Raw genomic sequence first — 19,049 nt, 5'->3', positions numbered from 1 at the left:
ATATAGATAAACCTCTTTGACCTTATTTTTGTTGTTTGTTTCATAACTGTGCCCCTGTCTATATTTAGATGCATTACGAGACTCAGGTAACCGATCGATAGGAGAGTCACTAGCTGTATTCAGGCCGTCGCCTAGACGACAGTGCATGTGCTTATAGAGCTGGACGTACACGATTAACGCCCCACTGTGTTACTGTAACAGAGACATTTTGAATTGTTTCAGTACTTGGAGATGTGTTAATAAAATGGTTCCAATGCATGGTAATTAAACTCAACTTTTCTACAATACGTATACACGGCCGTCATATAAAGCACAATGTGTATTACTGACATGACAAATGTACGCTGGCAATTTAAACGAACGCGGGATTGCTCCCGATAGAACAATTCTTTTAAAGCAAAAAAAAAAATAAAAATACTGATTTGCGATGGATATAATATAATTATCATTGTGGAGATGATTTTAAAAAGTGAACTTAATATTCGTATGCGATAATATTTGAATCCAAAGCCGCTAGTTTTAAGTTACGGTTATTAGGGATATTAATTATGACTTGCCCCGCGTTTCAGGTTTTTTACTTGCAAAACATCTACAAACGAAAATACCAAACAACCTTCAGCAGCAACTTATAAATTATTTATTCCATACACAATTCTAAAGAGGTAATTAAATAAATTTTATAAATGCTTTATACTCGTATTCGCTATCTTCCATAGAAAAAAGTGGCATGGTAAAAATGTTGTTCAATGTTCATCAAATACGCTGTAGCCTTAGCAATCGAAAATAATTAACAAACTGTATATTGATAGATTGACATATCAACAAACATTCAGACCCGCAATGTGTTTTCTTACAAGTTCTATAAAACGTAGACTCAATGACTGAATTCTTTACCGTTTTCCGTCTGGGTTATTTTGAATCACGTGTGTACGTTATGTGTAGCCATATAGATGAACACTTTAAGTGTTTATTTTTTAAAAGAAATTGTGTACACGCAGAGCAATGCAATGCTAGGACAATAAAATTCCAACAATGTATATGGTGAGGCCGGTCAGACTGATACTGGTTCTGCTTGTTCTACCAAATAGCGAATGTAAGACGAAGTATTTGGGTGTTATATTTTAAACAAATATAAGTATTGCTTTCTTAAAAGCATGCATTACTCAAACAAAGTATTTTATTGGAGCCATTCTTAGTTACCTTAGCTGCATATATGTACCGCTCGGTCTGTATCCCGGAAAAATTGACTACCATCCGAAATTTTTCATACAAGGTCTACAGACTTGCAGCTAACATTACCTTTAAAAATACATTTTAAAATTTGCCGCTGTTTATAAATTCATTTAAAAGACGCGCAGAATCAAGTGGTAATACGGGATTTATGACGTCTATTTATATTGTTTTCATTAAAATTATTTCATTATTTCAAGCTTGTGGGTGGAATGAAATCAGTTTCACATGTTATATGACATAAAGATGTCCTCTCCCCACTTTTTCTCGAAGCAACTATTTTTATAAAATTTACATAAAAAAATTGAATTATCATGGAGTTGCCCCCCCCCCCCCCCCCCCCATTTGGGTAGCATGTTAAAAAAATGGTATGAAAATCATGAAATTATGAGTGAAATTTTGAAAATTTTGGAAAATTCAAAAAAAAAAATTCTTTTTTTGCTTGTCAAGATTTGTTGGATGAGTCTGCCCTCCCCCCCCCCACTTTCAAAAACGATGCTACGTGCTTAGAAATTACTCATTTCATTATTCCCCTCTTTAATAAACAAAACAAACTAACAAATATAACCGATCCAGATAAATATAATTTCATGTATCAAAAATAAACTTAAAAAACAAACTACACATTCATCCTTCACCCACAATATTGCCTTTTCGATATTTGTCATCGTTGTAGACCGTGTAACAATCTGTTAAGTAGGTGCTTGCACGAAAAAGAACCCCTTGCTGATCTACATTTTCATTAACGCATACAAAGAAAAAATATATTTTGATTTATTTTTGAATTTCTTTTGATGTAAAAAAAAAAAGAGAAGAAATTGGTTCTCAGTCTGTCTTTATGCCTGTTAATCCAAGTTCATTTGAATATCCTTTTGTAATTTAAAAAATGCGATGTAAATTTTTTTCATGCAATATTTCGGATAAAGCAATGAAGAGTTGTTTCTTGAAATTTTATTAGACCATAAAATTGTATAATGCTAACATTGAAAATTGTGCCCGATTTCTTTCTTTTTTTTAAGGTAAAACTTTATTGATTTAAAAAATGATTCTTTGAGACAAGCAAATTGACATAATCAATAAGAGTTTGACAATCTCTAACTGCAGGTCTGTAGCTTTTAGTCAGAAAAAGAATCGGATGGACGACCTAGGACACAGATCGTCCATCCGAATTTCTTGAAAATTGCCATTATTTTCGTACGCGGACGCAATACTCACCGAGACTAAATGGTTCGTATCTTAAATTTTAAGTTTTAACTGCTTTGAAAGGTAATATCGGTTTTCTGATAATTATGAACATGAATAATTAAATAAAAATGGTTAAAATTTCAGTAAAATTACCGGCATCGGTCTTCTCCGTGCGCGGATCTAGAAGGGGAAGGGTTCCAGACCCCCCCCCCCCCCAGCGAAATTTCTTTCAATTACGTGTACATTATAAACTTACCAAATATGTCTCGGACATCCCTTGGCAAACTCAAATAACCGTCTGACCTTTCAACCCCCACCCCGGAAAAATTTTCTGATCCGCGCATGTTCCCCCTCCTCGAAATACAAAATTATTCTTCAAAACCCCTTGTAGAATTTCCAGGATCTCCGCATATATACTAAGAGATTCATTGGCGCTTGCGTTCGATAAAAATGCGTGTAAAACGTTTGCCAATGGTCTTTTTACCTTCGTACCGGGCATAACCACAGTCCCACTCTGTGAATAAAATGCGGCGAATCAAACTAGAGACAACGTGTTAAGATCTGTATTTGCTTATAAACATGTAGTATCACAGTGCAAAATGCACTGTTCAATTATGATATTTTTTTTACTTTACTTGTAAAATTCAACATCTGTTTCGTAATATTTTCTCACAGTTTATTTCTTACATACTGTGGAATCATTTAAATTCGTGGGGGCCAATTTTCGTGGATTATGACTTTTTTGCTCATTCGTGGGGATGTAATTTCGTGGATGCGTCGGTTAGTGTTTCAGCAACAAAGATAACTCTTTCTAAAAATGTTTTCGTTGAGGATTTAAATTTGTGGTTGAGGGCTACCCACTAAAACCACGAAAATTGAACCACCACGAATTTTAATGATTCCACAGTAGTTACTTTTTTTATTTCGTGATTGACACTTTTCAGACTTTATATGTGATTTCAAAGAGACAGAGTGTCATGTCTCAAGGACTGTTAATCTCTTAAAACAACATTGTGCAATTATCAGATTTTCATTTCTTGGACATCAAAGACTCATTGAGTTTTATTTTATATCTGTGAACCTTTCACTCAGCTTACTTATATCATTACCTGTCAATTGCAATTTATACTCATTGCTAAGATTCTTATAAATAGTTATGTACAATTGTCAATGCGCAGTCTGGAATACGGCGGCCAGCCCCGGCCACGTCCGACTCTCCCAGAGTCTTGAGTCCGGAGGCCACTTCTGGCCATATCCGACTTGTTTGTAACATGTCTGTCTGTTAAATTGTTATAATGTTGCCATCGTTGAGTCTCGTCCAATAATGTGGAATCCTGCATCAATTGCCTGTTTATTTCTCTGGAACTGTATACTGGTGGACCTTCAGGAAAACGGCAAACCTACCCTTGTTTTTAGCTTACGGCCCACAGCGCGCCCCAACCTTTTACCTTATACACTTTACGCCAACATTCCTTACCCAGTTCGTACTGCACACGACCGATGCAGATCCATGCAGACGAATTCTCTATCACCGTAAAATCTACGCGGTCACAGAAATATAATACTTTGTTTCTCAGTGTTTACACATCTAATATTGTACTATGGTCAGCTATCAATTTTTTGTAATCCGTCACAAGTATGACGCAGCTACGACGGAAAACCTAATCGTTGCTTGCAAAGAGCTCGTCTCTAGTTAGAAATACATTCCTAAAGCATTGTAAATAATGAAAATATTAAAATTGAATTTGACCAAAATCGTGACCATGCCCCCTTTAAATCAGCTACAAAGCTTCATCCCCGCTCTCTCTCTCTATCTCTCTCTTTCTCTCTCTCTCTCTCTCCAAAATGTCATTTAAATAAAAGAAAAATAATACGATTATTTTTAGTCTTAACATCGTGGATTCTCATATTTCTGAGTTCTGCGAAAATGCGTCATCCCGAAACCGAAATTCTACACGCATGGATCAACAAATATAAAGCCGATACGGCTTAAAAAAGAATTGGTCGGTGTTTCTTTCAGCAAGTACAACACCACTAGGGATTAACGCAAAGAAGCTTGAGAATCTTATTCCATAGGTATGTAATTTGTTTTTATACATAGGCATGTAGTACTGTGGAATCATTATTGTTCTTAGAGGAGGTGCAATGTCCGTGAGTTTGTGGGTAACCCTTGCCCAGAATTTAATTTACATAATATAACTTCTACCAACGAAATTACGTCCACACGAACCAGGAAATCTTTCGCTTCCCACAGACAATGATTCCACAGAAAATATTAATGTTTGAATCATGAAATGTAAATGAAATTTCAATATCAAATGTGCATCCTGTAAAATGTAATGTCTTGCAGCTATTGTGAAACAAATCAAAATTAGATGCCTTAATAGTTATGTAAAAAGAAGAATATTTGACAGATAAGAAATTTAAACTCAAATTCTCAGTTCCATTATTATTATTTTGTCTTCTGTTTTTGTTGTTCATTGTTGTATCTGCATGTATATTTTATTTCTTTTTGATTTGTGTTGTTTTATTTTCGATTGGATTCTTTATGTTCCGAGTCTTTTGATTTGAGTTTGTCTTTATTATTAATATAAGTTTGTTATAAAGTATCTAAAAGATGATATTAGAAAGTGAATAAATAACCTGAACCAGTTTATCTACAAAACTGCATGGCGTTTGTGCTCGATATTTTGACTTTATGTAAATCATCTACTGTTTTGTACTTATGTAATTCTAATGATCCAGCAAAATGTGTTTGTCATTCTTATAGTCATAAGCAAAAAAGAGTTCAGAATTCTTAATTCCATCTTAATTTACCTTTTAAATAACAAGACAATATATGATTTTTACAACTGAAGGCAACACGTATTAATTTCATATGTGCAAGAAATCTTTCCTTGAAGTGTTGTGAAAACGCAAAATACGTCGTTTGGCAAATTGTACACTTGTAGATTAACAGTATTATAAAGTTCCTTCACAACGACGGGGACAGTACTAGAACGCTGATCCAGGGGCTACAAAAATTAAAAATGATTTTTTTGACGGATTTTGACGAAGATTAATCTGAAAATCCTGATAATATGCTTTGATATTATAAAGTTGCCAACAAACGATCAGTTACCACTGGTGGAATAAAATTATGTAATTTACATGAAGAAAATAGGATCCTGTACGAGTTTATAAAACCGCCTACAGTTTGGGTCATAGAAAACATCTGAAAAAATAGTGGGTTTTTTTCAGGTGAAAACACAACCTAATTGCATGCAGATACTTAATTTCTGATCGTAAACATCATTTAGACTCAAATTTCTGAGTTCCACGAAATTTGAGTCTAAATGATGTTTACGATCAGAAATTACATCATCCCAAACCGAAATTTTACACGCAAGTATGAACATATATAAAGACGAGACGCCCTAAGAGAAAGAATTTGCCGATGTTACTTTCATCAAGTACATCACAATAGAGTAATGGTTAAGAACATTGAGAACCTTCTTATTTAAAAATCACATAGGTATGGTCATTATACATCTAGTAAATGAAGTTGAATGGACTCCTAATAGCAAGGGTGGATTTTGTAAAATATGATGCATATATGATATTTATTGTGGTTATGTAAAACAAGTTAAAATTAGATATCTCAAAAGTTATGAAAAAGAAGAATCTTTTGTCAGGTTTTTACATTATCAGTTATTCAAATTCAAATTCTCGTTTTGATTATTGATACAGTTAGAATTTCATTTCAATTTATTTCTACTTTTGTTTCCATTTTTAAGGTATATGTTATATTTATATTTGTTCATGTTGGTTGGCATTTTCTAATTTCGATTTGATTTGTTTTAGTTCCGGAACCTTTGTATGAAATCACATTTTGATTAATATGATATTTTTCAAGGTTTCTAAGAAATGCTAATAGAAATTTTAAAAATAATTTGAACCTGGCTGGTTATTTCAAAATAGCGTTTACTTACAAAAACCCATCAGATAACTTAAGTGTATATACATACCTAAATAAACTCTATATATGACTTTAACCAGACCATTTCCCCAAAAAAGGATTTATTTTATTCGTGACTATTTTTCAGTTTAAATTATTCGGAAAATTCATCAATACCTTTATCAATTATTGAGTACTTTTCGTTTGTCAAAATTATTTGAAATCGCATTATGCATTATTAATTCGTTTGTAAGCGTATATATAGCAACGTTTCATTGCATTTATTTGTAGTGGAAAAAAACTGTGAAGTTCGTGCTATGTCCTCCTGGTAAAAATTTGCAATGTCAGAATTAATTCTACGTTTCTGAATAGCAATAAAGAAAAATGTTGATTTAAAAGAAACGATATTGTAATAAATGAACATGTTCCCTTAAAGGTTTGTTTATCAATGCAATCAACATGTTGATTTTAACATTTTATATCATCTTGAGGTACAAGTTGAGCTAATTCAATCCAAATGAAATAATTAATCATCTGAATTTTTTTGATTTTACAATCTTGCGCATGCGCATTACATTCACGCTAAATCACGGGAGGCTCTTTTTTATGTTTCAAAATCAAATTATTCTATTTTCTCAAAAGAAACTAGAAGCTTCTTTTTTTGGTCACTTTTATCCATTTGTTACAATCTGTTCTATCAGTGGCCCTGTTGTGTTTTTGGGCGGCTAATACATGCATATTGGTCTGATTAAGTTATTTTTTTTGATAAAAGTACTTTGGCAAAGGCGTTTGTTTTCATTATCTATTAATATTATATTTAATTATTTATTATGCACGGAACAGTGACCTAAATACCGATTAATATGTATGCCTACCTCATTTATATGTATGATTAAAAGCATCACAATAAAAAAAAACACACTTGCTGACAGATATTTCGAGGAAATACCTTTTTGATTTATTTTAAAGTTATATACATTAATTACATATAATCAGTAGTTTATAAATGTGCAAGTGTTAACTTAAATATACGGTGTACGTGACAGTAACAATCATAAATATGAATTGAAATGGACACACAGTTTGAACCTAATCTGTTCGAGTATAATTGGAATCCCTACATAAAATCTAACGAGGTGTGTGTTGTTGTTTTTTTTTTTACATATGAATATAAATCTTTAGCATTTTCAGTAAAATGAAACATTTATTTTATGCCATTAGCTGTCTAATTTAAAATATTAACAATTTAATGTTGTGTATTACATTTTAAGTTATATACAAATGCTCTATTTAATTTATTCAAGATTCGAATTAGAACCTTATAAACAAATATCTTTTGCAGAATTCAAAAAGTGGGAAAATCTTAAAATATACCCTTGGAATAAAAGAAAGAGGTTGTTTCTCCTCCGTATAGATGTGATTTAATATTTACATATATCAATTATCATTACCAAAAGTGCAGAGAAATCCTGCCACAATGTAGCAATATGAATGTTATATGCACTGGATGAAAAATCAAGTTTCAGCAAAACTGAAACTATATGGAAACCTTGCTGAAACTTGAAGTTGAAGTTTCATGTATAGTTTCCGCAAGGCGGAAACCATTATATCGATTCAGCAAGTATCCGTTAGGTTTCAGTCAGCAGAAACTTTAATCTAAGATTCCTGATGGTTTCCGCAATGCGGAAACTAAATTTGAATCGTGTGAAAAGTTGTGTAAATTATTATGGAAATATCAATCAGTTTCAGAACATTTCCGCTAGGTTTCAGTATGCTGAAACTTTAAGTTAAGATTCCAAATGGTTTACGCATTGCTGAAACTATTACTAAAATTGATTTTCAACAGGTTTAAGTTTAAGTCTAGCCTAATGATAATGAATCCGTATAGTAAGGTTTCAGCGCGACTGAAACTATATGTATACATGTAACTATCTTCAAATGTGCCAAATAAGGCGATTAAGAACCTTACTAAGTAATTAATTGAATTTGAAAAGAAAAACTGATGTCTGATCTTGTTTAATGCATATGATGAAATCATTAATCTTAGGTACTCGGGCACGTGTATACATGTGTATACATTCTTTGTCCAGGTGACCTCCTCTGTGATTTTCCTGTATATTCTGTGTGGATTGCAAGGTTTTTTCTGTCAGGAGTGAATAAAAGACTGTTACATAACATATACACAGTACGAAGCGTGAGTTTATATCTGGAGCCCGGCGGGAATTTTTTTTCAATTTGTGTGCACCTGAGTTAGTAAAACTGATAAGTAAATTATAATTATTTAGTAAAAGAATCTAGCTAGTTGTATATCGCAAACAGTGTATGAAGAAGTATTTTACTTAATACACTCAATAAATTAATATACCTATTTTGTAAGACTCCTTCTTAAATCATTTAGTTATCATTTGAATGAACCTTGCGGTACAGTAGCTAATTAAACAAACAAATTAAGGTAAAGTCGTTGTAAAGTCGGGGGCTAGTATATCTATTACTCCAACTTCGCAATCTTTCAAGGTAAATTTAGGAACAATTACATTTCCGGCGAGAAAAAGTGTGGGGGGGGGGGGCTATGTGCTATGTGCTAACTTTGCACTAAGCCCCCCCCCCCCCCCCCCGGGTTCGACGCCTATGTGATTCGTGCATTTCTATACTTTGTATTTACTTTCTGTACTGTAAACACAGATATTGATACATGTTTATGAAACATGCACATGTTTCTGTTATAAGATATAATAAGCATTATTCATAATTTTACTGAAGTTATACGTTATATTACAAAATCAGTTTAAAATCCAGCACTAGCCATGTGGTGCACGTGATTTTAATCCCATTTTTAAAATTTGATAATACATTCGTATACATTTGATGTAGAAAGTATACCAAATAATTAAAATTTTATTCTGTTTATATATCAGTCCGACGTGTACGTCTTACTTCCCCTGTTCCCGGCTTGTTTAACGCGTTTGTATTTTAATTTCATAAGTATTCTTAACGTACTGTTCATCGTATGACCAATCAGTGCACATGTGTAACTGTAAAATAATTGCCATCAATTCATCGTAGTTGTAAATTCACCGTAAGGGGGGAAACACTGTTAACCGGACCCCGTTAATTGATCGGCATCTAATTATATTTGTGATTTCTGTGTGTTCATGCAGAACCTGCTCTGTGATGAACATAATATTTCACACCTCTATATTTTGAATAAGAATATGACCGTGCTTAGAATCGCGGTGAAAATTGGACAAGTCAAGACTAACTTGTCAGTAAACTATATATGGCTCTATTATAATCATCAGTACATGTAAATAAAATATAGTTAAAGACAAAATCTGATACATATGTCTCATTAAACATGTTTAATTTCATTAGACATTTGTAAACAAACGGTCGGCCATTTTTTTTTTGGTTAATCACGTGTTACAAATACAATTGTAACAAACACACGCCAATGCTTTGTCGTATTTAACCAGGAAATACTGACTCCGACAGTTCTTATCTAAAATAAATATACATGTAAAAAGTATACTATTCGGTAAAAAATGATAATTTTGATTAAACATTATTCATTTTAAACTATCCCAAGATGCACTTTTCCAAGATTTAGGGGGTTCTGATTGGTCAGTATTGGCGCACTTTATGATTCCGAGCGAAGGTTAAAATGGACAAGAAGGTGCTGTTGTAAAATGGAGAATTGAGAAGCATTAATAGCCTCTACAACAAGGAGATAGTGCAGGAACGACGAACTCATGTCAAGGTAACTTAATTCACAATATAGATACTCCCAATAACATTTTCAAGCCTCTAATTTATCTCTCATTTGTAAACGAGATCTCGCGCCATCAAATCAAGATGGCGTCATTTTTTCAAACTTGGTTCGGCGTTTTAATTTTTATTACCGTATCTCTTTTAAATATACGTTTTGACCAAGTTAACCATTAACCAACTTTATATGCATGATAATCATGATTATCCAGGGTATACACATATATAATTATATAAACGTCCCTAATATATATGAATGCTTGGTTGGTAAACAAGACGAACAATGAATCTTTCGCACATTATACAATTTACAAACTCTAAATGTAACGAAAAAAAATATTAATTAAATCCGGAAAATGAAATCTTTCACGTTTTTCTTTTTCAGCATTGACAGCATACAAAGTCAATGTTTCCGGTGATTAGTTGCTCCTCTGTTCGGTGATTCGGGTGAATGTTTTGACCAGCTGGACGATGTGAACGCAAGGTATTGCTTTGAAATTGATTATTTTCACCATTAACTTATACATGTGTTGGATGTTTATAATTTACTGAAGTAATTTTTGGGAAATCCAGGTCTAAGTTCTTGAAAAGGAGGTTGATGGGGGGGGGGGGGGGGGGTGGGGTGGTGAAGCACACTTATTGTTGATAAGTTTTTCCATTGTTCAACAAACAATAATTGAATCAAAATGAAAATAACATAGCTTCAAACTTAAAATAAAACATTTTAGACCAGATACTACTGTAGCCATTATATGACATAGTTTAAACAGCAACTGACAACTGCATAGTAGCTTCTGTATTCAGAATTTTATTCAGAATGCTTTTATTACATGTTAGGCTGAATGTTTATTGTTTAAAAATCTAAATGAAACTTTATTATTCTTGTTTAAGATAAATAGAACAGACATAAAGTACAGCCCAGTGAAAGGAACAAGTTCATCGCAAGAAGAAGAATTTTAATGCTACCACTGTCCAGAACTATTAAGTCTGCTGTAACCATGATGTGATCATATGAGTGCTTCACCGGTCTGGACAATGCTCGAAAATCCCCCAAAAAGGCCTATTTCCATAAACTATGACTCGGGTTACATCAACAACAGCCAAGGACACTCCTTATTGATTCGAATGGACACATCTCTACGACCCGACTAAACCTCTGCAGAACAAGACTTTTTAACTGTAAAGTATTCTCATTTCAAAAAACCTATAAACTATAAAAGTACTTTTTTTATATGATCAAATACCAGTATATTACAATGTCTGTCTGTAAGCTAGAATCTTAGAAAATCACATGGTTTTGACTTATTAAATAATTGATTAGATATTAACTTTCATTTTCTTAAATAATTTGTTATATTTGCAAATATTGCATAAAATATTAGACTCCATGTAACATTTATCCTCATACCTCCAAGTTGATAAGTGTTAACTACTTTTTTTCCATTTTCTTTGTTTAAACATTTATTGATAACTTAGTTTTTATTTGCAGCAATATATGAAAAATTAAGAAACCAATCTTAAATGTAAAAACACTGCATTAGGAGATGAATGCATGGGTCATAGAAATGATAAAATACACCAAACAATATTCAATTATGTCGTATATGAAAATATATAAAGACAACAAATACCCCATGTATTACAATTTTTATTACTTGGATGGAAAGTTGTTTCCCTGTGGGTTTTATTTTAATCTGTGTTATGTAACTAATATTGGAATTAGCTTTTATATCATAAGTAAAATGCTGGTATTGATGAGAATTGTAAGGTGAATGATCTGTGTGATACTTTGTATTTTATACATTCATGCTACAAAAAGCAAGTACATGTACATGTAGTAATACTTGTCATATATAAACAATGTATATTTTACTTCATGTCTTGGATTTAAAAATATTAATGTAGGTAAAGTAGTGAAATGTAGGAAGGTAAACCGTGTGTAAAGAAGAATATTCATCAGGAATGAAGTGTGTTGTAAGAAGCATAATTAATTAAATGTTTACATCATATTTTTGCACATGATTTGACAGACTGCTCCATTGTTAGCTTTTTATTGGCCAACAAGCTTTTCATATCTCCCTCTGGGTCATCTATTAAATACTGACAGGCTTATGATATTAAAATCTGATCAGTTGGTACATCATGGGTGGAAATGAAAAGTTCACTTTGGACTTAATGGATTATCAAAAAAATGATATCAAATCCTGTTCTATTGTAAAACATTAGATTATATTACTAACAAAGAAAAGGTTTATCCCAACTTGTAAGTGGGTCACTTTGACCTCATTTTGGAATTTATTGACATATTCAAATCAAATCTGGGTCATACCGCTATAGTCAACTACTATCTTGTAGTGTATTTTTTTTTTTTAAAAGATGGATACTATAGACTTTTCAAAAATATTTTATGGTGTACATATTCATTGTAGTTCAAAACAAATTGAGACAAGTGTATCATGTTCATGTAACAGTGAAGTTTTCTTTGTTTATTCATGTACGTGCAGTTATTTTGTAAATTGCATTCATATTTTTAAAAAAGTAAGATCTTTGTTTCATTTTTAAAGGGAGATTTGGTAGGCATTTAATCGAGATGAAAAAAATACAAGTGTAAAGATTTCTATGGGAATTTTTTTCTTGTGCAATTTTATCATTTTTTAGTCCCTAATAAGGGAATTGCCATATGGATGTTTTTCCATTATTGTATCTTGGCTGTATTTTATTTATTATTGGAAACAATTTCAGATTTTTGAACAAAATAAATTTGGAACTGTTTTAAATTGTTTTGTTTTTACATAAAGTAGAAACCTTGCTCAGCTTTTGTGAAAGCAAAAATATAAAAAGTTTCAGTAAGTTTCAGTTGCGGAAACCCTTTGTAAACAATATGTATCCCAATTGTATATGGAGGTTGAAACTATGCAGAAACTTCAAGTTTCAGTAAGTTTCCGTCGCGGAAACCATTTGTAAACGATATGTATCCCAAACGTATATGGAGATTGAAACTATGCAGAAACTTCAAGTTTCAGTAAGTTTCCGTTGCGAAAACCATTTGGATTCATGGACAGCCTAAGTTTCAGCACTGCGGAAACTTAATGAAACTTGAAGTTTCCGTGCTGAAACCTGTCGGAAACTGAAAGTAACCTTAAGTTTCCGCAGAGTTTCCAAAGGGTTTCCGCAGCGCTGAAACCAGATATTTCATCCAGTGATGAAAAGATGAAAACGATAACATTGATAACAAACACGTTTCAAACGATGGCATTAGACACACACATTGTTAGATACAAACCATTTGGGTACATCTCGATAGTAATTTTGTTTAGGCTATTAATATTAATAGCGATCTATTCCATTAAAATATTGTTTACCATCATCAAAGTACTGGGGCGGGAATAAACTGATATAAAAATTCGCATTCACATTTGTTATCGTTTCACTTTACTATTATAGTTTTTGTACCTTACAGAAAGATGGCTGATCATTATATGTCTGAGTCAGTGTATGTTGGAATGTGTCACAAGATAGGGACCCCACAACAGGTGGACTCCAGGAGAGAAAGATTTGATAATAGTGAGTTGATTGCGAATCAACTGATGAAAAATCAGCTTAAAATTCGTGTCATGGTGAGTGGGAGTCAAAAAGAAGGACTAAGACTACCTGGGTCAGACATAGACATAATGTTTTGGCCAAGTGACTTTCGAGTATTCTGGAACTTTTCCCAGTTTGAGTTTCGGAAGATTGGCACACAGATTCCAGTTATCTCTAACTGTTCTGAGAGCCCACCAGGTTTCACTCTACTTCGACTCCCGATCGAAATTCTCCCCTTTATAAAGATTCCCTCCGAAATTTATATTGATGACGCAATACAATATGTTATGGAGGCCTGTGTTTGGCATAATGGTAAATTTCTGCTGTCAAGTTCTAAATACAGGGAAATAAGGAAAAAAATATCTTTTCCTGGTTCTTCAACACATGGGCCTTGTAATACTGGGACACTGGGCAGTGGATTAGAGTACGATGAGGTTTATTGTTTCATCAGTGAATTCTGGCCTCCTTCTGCCTTCTCATGGATAGACAGATGTCAAGTATGGCCTCAACGTCATGTTGTCAATGACATCGTCAGAAGTGGATGTCACTTTGTAGCAATAGGTCACAAACTTGGAAAGCAAGTAGACAATGAATGGAGAATTTCTTTCACACAAGCAGAATACAAACTTGTGTATTCAATGAATCATACACAGTTCTTAACTTATGGTATGCTGAAACTGTTCTTAAAGGAAATTATTAACAATGGCGTTAGAGACGAAGATAAACTGCTGTGTTCCTACCACATGAAAACGGCGGTCTTCTGGGCCATACAACAGAACACATTACCTTACTGGTGTCCAGAAAACCTGTTGGTCGGTTTCTGGGTTTGCTTTAAACTCCTTCTAAAATGGGTGTATGAGGGGGTTTGTCCAAATTTTTTCATCCCACAAAACAATATGTTTTTGAACAACATATTTGGTGAAGCTCAGAAAAGATTATTTATGCGCTTGTATGGATTGTATGAGAAGGGCGTTGCATTGTTGCTGTGCAGTTCCTCCATGAGAACTTCTATTATCAATGTGCTTTGCAATCCAAGGCGCATGGTCCGCATAGATGAGCAGAATTTGATACCTGAAGTTGAACTTGATATAGAGTTATTTCATGATATGGTGGAAATTGATGTTATCCATCCATCAAGCTTGCGGCAGTGTTTAAAGGTGTTGCGCATTGCTGAACCGTTGATAAATTACACCCACGCACAAAGTCAACTCGTCCTGCTACAAAAAGTTTCAAGCACGATTTTTCAGAGTGCCGCATTTTACTTAAACAATATGTACATTGATAAAGGCCTCAACAAGTTTACGTATATTGCTGACAAATTGGCATGCCACTTATTGAAATGTGCAGTCATGTGTGGGTTTTCCTCTGGCATGCTGTACGTTGCAATGCATTTTTACAGGACATGCAGATATAGGAAAGCGGTATCTGCTTTAGAGATGGCAAAGGCAAAGTTGGCACAGCCATGGCTGATATACAAGAGAAATGTAGACCAGGAGAGATACAATTACGCTTTAGGGGGACAGGCGCTACCAATAAAGATGAGAAAGGCTCTGGCATGGGATATCAAACTCAATCATAAAATCTGTTATATTGAAGAGTTAGTACCCGAACAACAGCCTGGAAGGGAAGACCACACCCCTTTATTGTACATCCCACCCTGTGTGTTGTTACACATGCTAGAGTTTTTGTGCTATAGACATGTTGACACAATGCGAGCCCAAACAGCTCTAAATGAGCTACAGGTCCTAGTCCACCATGATCAGGGACACTTTGTACCCGAACAACTTAGGGACATCTCATGGGAGATCCTTGGAATATGTCAACAAATCAGAGGAGACCTCCGAGCTGCCATGTTCTCATATAAACAGTCACTCATACAAAAGCCATTCAATAGAATACAATCAGCTACAAGAAAGAGAATCCAAGATATACATACTTACTTATACGGATTTTTACTGACTGTATACGAGGCATTTTCGGGTTTTAACAATTACGAGGCGCCTCCTGTGGATTATTAATGAAGGACCTATCAACAGTTCCTAAATAGTCCCTTGTCTGGCCTGAAATCACACCAAGAGTCACTTAAACAAACTTAATTCATACAGTAGAATAACATATAAATGTTAGCACGGACAGTGGGTCAGTGATGTTGCTGGAAGCTTTTCATTTTTATTTATTCCTAAAAATCTTTAACTGTATAATGCTTTTTTTTTCAATATATGATTCTTACGTTGTTCAAAATCAGCTAATAAGAGAGTGCAATGCAACACACCTCCAAATATACTATAAAATATCCACACATCCCGATCGAAAAATGAAAAGATTTGATATAAGATTCCGTGATTATATCTGTACCTGATGCAGTCATGTCGAATATAGTCTGGGCTGATGCGATAATACAGTGTTCCATCATTGTTTACATGTACATTACTCTGTTTACCTCTTCGAACTACCGCATGATTCATTTGCGACAACTGTTTCGATATAATCTTGTTTTATTGTTTTAAAACGCGCTAAAATATACTGACGTATTTTAATGCGTACTGCGTCATTAGTTTCAGAGAGTGGTGATACGGAATCGGAAAACCACAATGTGGTGATCCGGAAAATCGGATCACATTCTGTAAAATTGAGAGTGTCAAGATGGGGAAATTGATGGGTATATAATACAGTGTACCATCATTGTTAACATGCATGTACTTATATACCACATGATTCATTTGCGACAATTGTTTCGATATAACCTTGTTTTACTGTATTTTTGTAGCGTTTTGTGATTTTTAGATTGTTGGATATCTACTATTTGGCGAATTAATGATTCATAAAGAAATGATGTTAATTTCATTCGATATGATATTCACACTGCATGCGCGGATCCTAAAAGGGGGGGGGGGGGGGCGGCGAACACAATTATTCTTTGGACCCCCCTGGAAAAAATGTCTGTATCCGCGCATGCACTGGATTCTACAGTGGCATGGATCTGTCACCACTTGTCAGAGAATTTTGCTGACTTGTCAAATGATTATGTCGACTTGTCAGATATTTATGCCAACTTGTCAGATCTTTATGTTGAGTTTTCAGAAAATTATCATATTGACTAGAAACTCAATATTTTGTTGTCAAAGCGTGTTAGTGCCATTAACTGTCATTAACTTGTCATCATATTATCTGACAAGTCGACATAAAGATCTGACAAGTCAATATAATTATCTGACAAGTCGACATCAAGATCTGACAAGTCGACATAATGATCTGACAAGTGGTGGCAGATCTATGCCACCATAGGATTCATAATTTACTCCGCCTTTAGAGAAGTAGTGATGATCTTTTAATTGGCTTTTTTCAATGTAAATATTTTATCTGTATTGACGTTTAACAAAAGTAATTTTTTAATTTGTTTCGGATGTATGATTACAGAAGTAACAATACATAATGAACTATCAACCAAGTATATACTGCAGTGTATGTATTTATATATCGCATGTTATGATGATGCATTTTCCAACTGTCTCTGCAATGATGATTTTTCAAAAAATTATCTTTTATGTGCTGTGTGAATAACCGTTCCGTCTGTATCAAAAATATTTCTTGATTAAAATATTTTTCGTAGAAAATTTGTTTTATTTGGATTTTAAGTACAGGAAATGCAGTCTTGTTTTGTGGGAAGAATCTGTCTGACTAATTTAAAAGGCATAAATAGCATCGATTCTAAAGGGGGCGGGCAGACCTACCCTACCCCCCCCCCCCAAAAAAAAATAATAATTATAAAAATCTTGACAAGCAAAATACCCCCTCATGCAACATATCAAAGTTACAATAAGCGACGCGCTGTAATTAGGGAACTCAAAATAACGTCATTTTTCTTCAGAGGTACATTTTTTAACGTTTTTCTTTCTACACAAGTCTCTTTGGAAGAGATGAATACTTTTTTTTGGAATTAACTTTTTTGGTATTTAATTAGAATTGTATAAGTATTTTAATATTCGAAAGGGGGGCTGTCCAAACCTCCTTAACTTCCTCTAGATCCGCGCCTGCCTTACAAGATTTGTCAAGGGACATTACTCGCGCTCATAAACATGAAAGTGAAAGGAGCGAGGCCTAATCCATGTTCATCTCCACAGGTATTCATCCTCGAATTCCACCTGTCCACAACTGTCTGACTTAGAAAAGACGAAGGTAAATAAATTATAAACTTGCTGCACACACAGAATAGAAGTTAACACAATCGATACACCTATAGCTCGAATTTACTTTAAGTTTGTTGATAGTTTTTTTTTTTTACAGCTCATCAGTACATGTACTTGTTTATCTCTTTTCCACGTCCACCCTTCGGTTTTAGAGAACAGAGTTTTTATTTTGGAGGTTCGGCCTCATAAATTATAAAACTAATATTTGTCAACTATATTATTTCCTTTCATTTTGAAAAATATATTACTATGTATTTTACACCAACCATATAACGTAATTTACGTTAGGCATCTTTTTCGCCCGTTATCAAAGATTAAAAGCCAGGAATTATGATGTCATAATAGTGACAATTATCAAGTCATTTTTTAAAGGAATAACAGTTATCAGACATTAATGCTGCTCATGCGCGGATCCAGAAAATTTTTCCAGGGGGGGTCCGAAGGATAATTGTGTTTGCCAGGGGGGGGGGGGGGGGGGTCCGAGGCATATTTTCGCGATAATTTTACTATGTAAATTTAATAATTTTTCATTTTCCAGGGGGGGGGGGGGGTCGGGACCCCCCCGACCCCCCCTCTAGATCCGCGCATGCTGCTTCTTTTGCAGAGGAAATTGGTATAATTTGTTGTGTGGTGCACAAATGAGGGCCATGTAGTTCACTATCGCATCATCGACGTTTGAGTCGATAGTGGGATGGTGGGATAGTGCGATGACGATGTTGTGATATTGCGATGACCCTGGTGCGATAGCGCGATGACGATGATGCGATGGTGCGACAATTCGATGACAATGGTGCAATGGCACAATAAAGCGATAGCACGATGATACGATACTGATAACGCGATGGTGCGATAGCGATGACACGATGGTGCGATAGCGATGATGCGATGCTCTATCGCGTCATCGTTACTTCTTTATCACGTCATTTTGCCATTGCACCGTCGCGCTATTGCCTGTTTTGCACATGTGCAAGAGAGAAAATGCGCCAAGCAGTGAATATCTGAACAGATTTTACGTAAGAAAATGACCTTACTAATGATATTTTCTAGCATCTCTTCGTCATCAAACACCATGTTGTGCAATGGCTGCTGGGAATGTTACCCTTTTTAAAGAAAGTCAATAGAGTGCATGATGATGCGATGACGATGACGCGATAAAGAACTAA

The 19,049-nt window shown here is 34.2% G+C and overlaps 2 protein-coding genes across 3 annotated transcripts in view; both read left to right on the top strand.

Annotated features, from left to right (window-relative positions):
* Nucleotides 1-19,049, top strand: part of LOC128176774 (adenosine deaminase-like protein) — a 34,572-nt gene that overhangs the window by 8,897 nt on the left and 6,626 nt on the right. The window contains exon 1 of one of the 2 annotated variants that reach the window (XM_052843306.1): nt 17,755-17,875. The exons of the other annotated variant lie outside the window; for it this stretch is intronic. The gene's annotated coding sequence lies outside the window, so the exon portion shown is untranslated. Of the gene's footprint in view, nt 1-17,754; nt 17,876-19,049 lie in introns of those variants that run through there. 2 annotated transcript variants of the gene reach the window in all.
* LOC128176773 (uncharacterized) lies at nt 4,316-17,364 on the top strand. The gene is made up of 2 exons (XM_052843304.1): nt 4,316-4,491; nt 13,578-17,364. Exon 2 carries the CDS (start codon nt 13,582-13,584, stop codon nt 15,715-15,717), a length of 2,136 nt encoding a protein of 711 aa, XP_052699264.1. The 5' UTR covers nt 4,316-4,491; nt 13,578-13,581; the 3' UTR covers nt 15,718-17,364.

This window comes from Crassostrea angulata, chromosome 3 (assembly GCF_025612915.1).
Source record: "Crassostrea angulata isolate pt1a10 chromosome 3, ASM2561291v2, whole genome shotgun sequence".
NCBI lineage: Eukaryota > Metazoa > Mollusca > Bivalvia > Ostreida > Ostreidae > Magallana > Magallana angulata.
The sequence above is the reverse complement of the archived record's forward strand: the minus strand, read 5'-3'. Positions and strand labels throughout refer to the sequence as shown.

Coding starts and splice junctions, on each gene's coding strand:
- LOC128176773 (XM_052843304.1), top strand. CDS start 13,582: ATGGCTGATCATTATATGTCTGAGTCAGTGTATGTTGGAATGTGTCAC.